Raw genomic sequence first — 8642 nt, 5'->3', positions numbered from 1 at the left:
TGCCAATGGAAATTGATGTTAATTGCTTGATTAGTGTAGAATTAGTACCATGGAAGTGGACTAGTTTACATTAGTGTTCTAAGACTAAAGGATTAGCATTGTTAGATTGATAGAGCATCTTGAATTGATTATTAATCACTCGAATCAATAATCTAAACTCGAAGACTCGCTTTCTATTTATAGACTTGAACTGCTTTGCTTATTTCTCTCTTGTTTGATTTTGAATCTTGTTAGTCTTTTGCATATTGATTTCTTTTGTCTTGTTTTGCATTGTTTAGTTTAAATTGCATTGTTAGGTCAAATTTAGAAAACCAAAATCATCTATTTTGCTTAGATTAAGTGAATGTGTGCATTCCTAGTGTGTTGGTTCATTGCTCCTTGAGGTTCGATATTTAATTGGGTAAAAACACTACATCAGTGATGGTTGCAATTCTCTTTGCCGGTGATGTGGTTTTCATGGGACATCTCTCCCACTATTCGGCAGTTATCTCCACATCGAAGCCCATGATTCGATGTGATGCAGTCTTGTTCTCGCATATTTACAAATATAAATGGAGATATCGGGATTTGGTGTCTTCACAATTAGTACAACCAGATCTGCTTTGGAGAAAAAGTCCATGGAAACCACCATGGAAAAAGAGGCAATTCGGGGATGATTGGATAGTGACAATAAGCAACTATCTATGGAGGAGAATCAGAAGATGGTTTATACCATGTAAACAACAATGGGTTTTAAGCACAACCAAGACCAATGAAATCTCATTTTATATGAGAGTTTCGATCAATCCGAAGGTTTTGCGATGTAACAGATGGATCGCTGCCTATGATTTTCGAAAGCGTTACCGGTATTTCATCAGAAAAAAAAAAAGATGATTCCCAAGCAAGAAAGTCACACCAGATTGACGAAAATGACGAAGATGATAAAGTATTTGACTAAGAAAGCGGCGCGTAATTTGCTTCATCGTTTTTTCGTTACACAAACCATTGGTTGTATATGTAATCACGTTGATAATTATGTATATTCTGATTCATATTAATAAAGTTTGTTTAGATGTTAAAAAAAAAAAAAAAACAAAACATATATTATAACTATAAGCTTCCCTTCTTTCAGTTGCTTTTCGACACTTTTATTTGATGCTTATAATTTGTAAGCTATAACCATAAACTCATGCTTATTAAGGTTCACTCGAAAAGAAAAGTATCTCCTATTCTCCAAAACACAATATATGATGTCCAAAAATAAATTAACGATGCTTTGCTACATATTTAGTTTCTTTATTTTTTCTTTATTGCACTAAAATGCTTTGCTCAAAAATTTCTTGCACTAAAATTCGAAGCGGGAAATGACAGTTTCTCAAAGCATGTTTAGAAAGAATTAAAGAATTTTATTATGTCAATATAAGATAGTTATTATTACATCCAAGTTTAAACACATGTAATTGATTTATATCTATCGCTTCCACTTATTTTGCAATGAACCTAGAGAACCATTTTCCAGAAGCTTTTTCTCTTCGATCAGCAGGATTAGTGAAGTTGACCCAATTCATACCGAACCGGAGAGTGTAACCATTTCCGAATTCGTAATTGTCCATCAATGACCATGCAAAATATCCTGCTACGTTGCATCCATCCCTATAATATATTTAAAAAAATAGTTTTGATGAATATAAATTTATAATTCTCCGAAGACAGTAAATCAAATAAAATATAAATGATAACTCACTGCATGGCGCATTTGAGACAAGAAAGATGGCTGCATTGAAATTGAATTCGTCCATTATCGGCAAGAGCATTTGCAATCGTAACGTTTCCAAAATCAGCATCAGCAACTCCTGAAAATTTAACATAAGATTTATAATAAACACAAAATAGATTTCATTGGTTATAAAGTTAAACATTTGAATGCAACATAAACTAATATGTACATACCGTTTTCGGTGATGTAGGTTAGTGGATTCTTGTAGTTGTTTTTGATGTGATTTAGAATCTGACGGAATCCTGGTGGATAGTAGGAGAAGCTTGGAGCCTTTAGAAGACAAATAAAAAGAATCAAATCAATGTTGTAAATATTTCACATTGGGAAAAAATATTCGGAATTTAAGTCGATACTAGCCTTAATACCAATAGGAACTCCATTGCGCTCAACTGAACCCATTTATAGAAAGGTTAGTTTAGATGATTTATATATAAAGAATACACCAAGACAAATTTTTTACATACATCCAATAGTAACTCCTGAATCAGTTAGGACACTAGGTTGTGTCGGCATTGGAGGAGGTGTGTAGGTTGCATATCTTGTAACGTAGTAGTTCAACCCTAGAAAATCAAGTGATCCTTTAAGTAAAGCTGATTCCTCAGGCGTGAATTTTGGTAGTCTATCTCCTAACATCTCTCTCATTATCTTTGGATATTGTCCGTATACCAATGGATCCAAGAACCTTCACATATGTAAGAAATATGCAAAAATTAATATTGCAAAGCATGTTTTATAGATACATAATGTTTTGGTAATCCATCAGTTGAACATATATACCATCCAACTGAAAAATCGAATGCTCGTTTTGCAGCAGCCTTGTCGAGATTGCTAGTTTCATTTAGTGGGATGAACCATCTACCGATCAATGTCGTCCCTATCTTACCACCTTGAAATTTCTGCGTAAGTAGTTCTAGATTATAGACTAAAAATATAGCCCAAAGTAAAATCGACGCGAAAGGAAATTATGAAAGTTACGGTATATATACCTGATATCTTTTTCGGTATAAAGATACAGTTTCCGCGTGTGCTAGAAGTTCGTGATGTCCAACTATATAAGGTTCAGTTCCAGAATCTCCTCCAAATTCACAGTCAGTGCACCGTCCTGGTGGATACTGTCCATCTCCATAACCTTTGGTTGCGAGAGAGAACGGCTGATTTAAAGTGATCCAAAATTTAACTCTGTCTCCGAATCTTTGGAATAGAAGCTCAGCGTAATTTTTGAAGTCCTCCCTATCCAAGTATCGTACATATTAGACAAACATAGATCTGATGCGATTTTACATAACCTAAGCCAAAGAAAAAGTTATGAATCAAAATCCGTTAATGCACTTACACTATACGTGGGCTTAAGAAGCCTCCATATTCGTCTTCTAAAGTCTGGGGAACATCCCAATGAAATATAGTCACAAATGGTTCTATGCCTGTATTCATGTGAGTTAAATGTTTAGATCACAAACATAATAAAATGATTAAAATGTATGATTAAGTACTTGAATATCGAATTTACCATTTGCTTTCAACTCGTTAATGAGATTGTTGTAGTATGTTATCCCATTCTCATCGACTCCCCCAATTAATCTTCCCTCTAAAATTAATATATAATCACAAAGTTCAAGTTATGGAATGTAAAATACTACAAATTCTATTTATAATTAGATGAAAACATGAAGAAAAGGATGTATTTTTGATTATGGCTTTTATATTTACTTGGTAAGACCCTCGACCATGCTATTGAGAATCGGTATGCTTGAACATTCATTCTTTTTAGTAGTTTGACATCATCCTGTTATATAAAAAATCTAAAATTAAATTAAACTTATTTTGGTTTGAACAAATACTGTATATACACATTCGCCATTGACAGCTTCTCACCTTATAAAGATCATACGAATTACAAGCAAGGTCTCCCGTACTGCGATCTGGTACTTTTTCTGTATATAACAAACCGAAATATTAACATGAATAGCTATTTTTTATAGATGTATATTTATACGTTATCCCATACATCATGATGCATAATAAGCAACATATATATTAAATGATGTTTATGACCTGGATATCTATGAGTGAAATAGTCCCATCCATTAAGTGCTCTATGTGCTGCACCTTCAATCTGGTAGAACAAAGTAAATCATGTTGGTTTATCAAATGTTATAGCTGGAATGAATCCCCAAAAGCCATCAGCCAAGATATGTGTAAACCTGGTATGCCGAAGTGGCTGCACCAAAAGTGAAATTTTTGGGAAATCCATTTCGGTTGAATGCAAGAGTTTTGTCGCAGTTGAAGGGTTCTTCGGCCTTGCATTCTGGATTGCAGACTTTTTGGCTACTCGAAAATGCAAAGAGAACAACAATGATGGCTAAAGAGTAGTGAGGTTTTGGAATTGCCATGATTGAGGTTTCTTTCCTTTTGCATTTGTTGATGAGCCTTTTTAGGGGAAATTCGATGATGGTTAATTGATTAACTTGGAGGGTTTTATATATAAGGGTTTTGACGTAACAGAAGTCTCGATAAAGAAAATCTATTGTTGAATTCTAAGAATATCCATTGACTAATCTTTGATAAAGCCGTTGAATTCTTGAAGATGCCGGATTTACGGGTACTTGACATTACCTCTTTTTGTTTTTTATTGGTTTATCAAAAGCAAAAATGATTATCAATAACAAAGCAAAGTTTCTATTTATAGAACCTTCGTAATAAACTCCTAAATTTAAAAGAAAACTCAAACACCAACATAAAAGATAAATCCTATTAGAGATTAATGTGGGGAGAAAGGTGAAACAAAACCGTAAAGAATGGGAGAGAAGATTGAAGTGATGAAGAAGAAACAAGAAACTCGAAACCAGAGATCACAATGGGATGGTGCAGTGGGATGGTGACCTAGCTGTGAGAGCCAAAAGTCACATCGAGATGCTGCAGAGGAATGCTGACCTTGCTGTGAGGTACTTATAACTTTAAGAAAACCTGTGATTGCAGCGGGTTGGTTGCAACAGCATAACGACACCACCACAAGCTTCATGGTAATCCAGAATTAAACATCTGATCCAGTTTTGACCCGGGACAAGCAAGTTACTATTTAAGAAATTTGAGAAACGTTACACCCAAGATTTTGCTAGTTAGAAATACTCTTTTTTGCTTTAAAGAATTTGTATGAAGGTTCAGTATTTGTATGCAATCTAAACTTGTTTTTGTTGGGATACAAACCAACGCCCCATCGGAAGTTTAGAGAATAATACTCTAATATATAAGTCAAGTCTAACTTTAATTAGTATGAGACTTTTGGGAAGGAGCTCAAAACAAATCCGTGCATAGTTTTCTTTTAATTGTTTGTTTTCTTCTTCTAATCCTACATGATTGATTTTGCTCAAAAAAAAAAAAAAAAAAAATCCTACATGATTATGAAAGGCATATTCATATATCATTGAGTGTTTCATGGATACTGGTAAGTAATTCTCTTTAGAATCTTGGGTATGGTAGATTAGAGTAATTAGTTATTGGTTTATATTGCCATTACCCACTGGCGGACCCACTAATGCAGGAGGTGGGTCAACTGACCCAGGTTAAATATTTAATTATAGTGTAATGCTTCAAAACATTTAAAATACTTGTAGCAAAGATGGTAAAACGATACATAACTGACACCCCTTAACCAGAGTTCGATACTTATATCCCACAGTTTTGGTTAATTTTTGGTTTTTAACATCTTCAGTACGTTGTATTGACTGCTATTAATTTTTTATTATTTTAAAAATCACAACATCTATTGGGAATTGTATACCTTTTTCCTAATTAATTATGAAAATAATAAATATTGTTTTAATTTTTTAGTGTTTGTGTAATATTCTAATATGATAAACTATATAATACAATTTTTTTTTTTTTTGACCCCCCTAAAAATAATTTCTAGGTCCGCCACTGCCATTACCCGAGGTTAATTAACTTGTTTATTCTTGATTACAAACCGTTTAGTCTTTTTACTTGTTTCTTGTTTTGTTTGGTCTATGATTTCGTTTGTATCTTTCATGTTAATTCTAGTCGCTTACTGCTTACGTTATTTGCTTGTTTCATTCAATTCTATAAAAAAATAAAAAACCAAAAAGGCAAAAACCTTTGTTGGTTAGCTTAAACTAGAATCATGTGTTCTTGGTGAGTTTGCTAGTTCCTTGTGAATTCGATACCTGAAACCCTACATTGACAATTGCCATACACTTGTGATATCGTATAGTTGAGGTTTAAAACAAATATGAGCAAAAGATACAACCTATAAACGTTGGCATTAATCTTCCCAACGATCTTGACATAGACAATCTTAATGAGCCTTAATCTAGTTTAATTTGACATCATCCAGTTCAAGGTTATATGAAAATCCTTAAATAAAATTTTAAAAAATGAACGAATATCATATATAGACATTCATCACTGATAACTCCTCACAATAACGATCATACGAACCACAAGAAAAGTCTCACGAACTGCGATCTGGAACCTTTTATTAGTATATAACAAATATATATGATGGGCATAAATAATATCTCTCAATTTCAATTTTACATAAATAGGCGTTTACGTTCTCAAATGGAATCTATAATAACGTTCTAGTAGGTCTGGGTTAGGCCTGGGCATATGGGTAACCCGTTCGGGTTCGGGTTGAATCGGTAATGAATTAATGGTCCATTCGTATATTTCTAAAGATTCGGTTTTGGTCCGGATAAGATATCGTCGGGTTCGGATCGGTTTGGGTAATAAGCATGAGAACCAAAAAAAACCCGAAAAATTTGGCTCCCCATTGGATTCGGGTCTAAATGGGTAAAATTACTCATAAACTCGAAATATGACTCCAATACCCGAAGTTTTAAATCATTGTACATGCTCAAATGATCAAATAAAGAGAACAAAAAATCAAACATGACATCTCAAGTGTTAAGAGTAAATTCAATCCAAAATCACATGACATCGGAATGTTCGTTGACAGTAAGGTCGTCGAAAGTGTCGCGAAGAGGGTTTCCAGTTTCGATAATGAGATGCAAAAAGGGATTTTAAGTAGAGATTATCGAGGGAATAAGGATTCTAGAAAAAAATTAGGAAACTCAATTGTCAAAACTCAAAAGGTAGGGCTATATGACTATATGACTATATATCTAAATACATATATAAACACATGTCTAAAAGCTTCGGGTTTATGGGTACCCTAAATGGGTAACGGGTATTCTCCTACCCGAACTAATACCCACGGGTAGACCAAAACTCTACCCAATGAGGTAATTTCCTAATACTCTAACCCGCCCTAACCTGGTTTTTTTGGTCCGGGTATCGGTTCGAGTATCGGATCCGGGTTTTTTGCTCAGGCCTCTGGGTAATCGGTTTGTTTGGATCAGTGATTGGTCTGGAATTTTAGAAATTCTGATTATTTGGTTTGGCAATTAGATCAATTAGTAGTTTAGGTTTTAGATCAGGTTGCTTTTCAATTTTTGGTTTAAATCCGAATCGAACCGCAAACCCAATTATTTTTATAACTTTGCCAATCACTTTTTATCCTTAAACTGAATTCGAAGCGAACCCACCTGAACTTTGATTTGAATTTTTTCTTCTATAGTTTCCAGTTTCTTTATTTTTAGCCTATCGATTGGACTTTTTAGGGTTGATTTGATGATGATTAATTGATGAGCTTGGAGGTTTTATATAGAAGGGTCATGGGACTTTTGAAGTTTCCTTGAAGGTTTCTTGAAGCTTTTGTAAGAAAGTTTGATCTTTTATCTCTTAACTCACTTTAACTTTCGGAAATAGTTTTCACTTCTAATTGACTCTTCGCAAGAGGAAATCAAATTATGGCTCTTAAGGTATGTATTTTAAACTGTGATTCATACGATTTTGGGAGAAATAAATAAAAGAAGACTTGGAGAACCATCGACGAATTCTCAGCGATTAACTCAAACATTAATAAGCAAGTTCGAAACCGGTTCTCTACTCTTCAAGCAATGTGGGACAAGAGATACGAAAGAGGCATGGAAGCATGGTTTACGTACGGTGATAGAGTTTAAAACTCAAAGCATTAAAGTGTGGCAGAGTTAATTTTTTGTAAAATCATTCTTTGTTGTATAACTTTGAAAAACAAGAACTTATTAGAGTAATCAAATATGTACTGGTTTAGCATTGGTTTATATTGGTTTAGTCATTGTAAAATCAGTTGTATCGGCTATATAAGAGCCTCTCATGTAATAAGATTGGATTAAGAAGATTAACACAAATTCACGATTCTTCTTCTTCTTCGTTTATCACTTCTAACATGGTATCAGAGCGTTGAGCCCAAGCTCAACCGATTCATGACCTAAATTCTTCGGCGATTCAACTCCGATCTCGATTCCGGTTAATGCGACAGCGTCCGTTCGAAGATTACGGCGTCGTACGGTCAATTTCGAAGATTTGAGCTCGATTTTCGTCAAGATTTGAGTTCATGATGCGATTTCAGCTTGTTGTAGTCATCTTTCTTCTGTCCATTGATCGTGTGTTTCCTCCGATGACAAAGAAACGATCCAAACTTAGAAATCGCAACTCAACTTCTGATCCAGAGAATGATTCACCTCGCGGTAGTAGATCTTCTTCATATCGAGAGATTCCGTGTCGTGATTCTTCTTCGATTATTATCAATCGTGTTTCTTCTGGATTTGATGGTTATATCTTTGGATCTCTATCTCGGCCACCGGAGAATTGTTCTGTTTTGCTTCAGCGATGCAATTTTACTGGTTTGGTACAGTTTATGAAATCTCTCTCTAAACATATAGCTTCAAGATATATCTCTATTGATGATGTTGTTTCAATATGGAGATTTTTGGAATGTCGATGTGTTCTTAGAGAGATGCAGATTTCTTTAAGAAGTTTACAACAATTC

At 34.2% G+C, this 8642-nt stretch overlaps 1 protein-coding gene across 1 annotated transcript; it reads right to left on the bottom strand.

The window, feature by feature from the left end:
• Positions 1 to 1364: 1364 nt before the first annotated feature.
• Positions 1365 to 4220, bottom strand: LOC9330381 (myrosinase 4). The gene is made up of 13 exons (XM_021013743.1): positions 3958 to 4220; positions 3809 to 3869; positions 3629 to 3687; positions 3464 to 3539; positions 3264 to 3341; positions 3090 to 3177; positions 2743 to 2986; positions 2534 to 2652; positions 2221 to 2438; positions 2114 to 2145; positions 1930 to 2026; positions 1724 to 1832; positions 1365 to 1632 (listed from the first exon to the last, which is right to left on the bottom strand). Exons 1-13 carry the CDS (start codon positions 4144 to 4146, stop codon positions 1464 to 1466), a joined length of 1539 nt encoding a protein of 512 aa, XP_020869402.1. The 5' UTR covers positions 4147 to 4220; the 3' UTR covers positions 1365 to 1463.
• Between the last annotated feature and the right edge of the window lie 4422 nt (positions 4221 to 8642).

Source organism: Arabidopsis lyrata (assembly GCF_000004255.2).
Source record: "Arabidopsis lyrata subsp. lyrata unplaced genomic scaffold ARALYscaffold_1, whole genome shotgun sequence".
NCBI classification, from domain to species: Eukaryota; Viridiplantae; Streptophyta; class Magnoliopsida; order Brassicales; family Brassicaceae; genus Arabidopsis; species Arabidopsis lyrata.
This window is presented reverse-complemented; position numbering and strand designations above follow the sequence as displayed.

Excerpts from the sequence above, each read along its gene's own strand:
- LOC9330381 (XM_021013743.1), bottom strand. The coding sequence starts at position 4,146 with ATGGCAATTCCAAAACCTCACTACTCTTTAGCCATCATTGTTGTTCTC. Across the intron at positions 3,540-3,628 it reads ATTCGTATGATCTTTATAAG|GATGATGTCAAACTACTAAA; the intron begins GTGAGAAGCTGT and ends TTTATATAACAG. Across the intron at positions 2,987-3,089 it reads TTCTTAAGCCCACGTATAGT|GGAGGACTTCAAAAATTACG; the intron begins GTAAGTGCATTA and ends ATACTTGGATAG.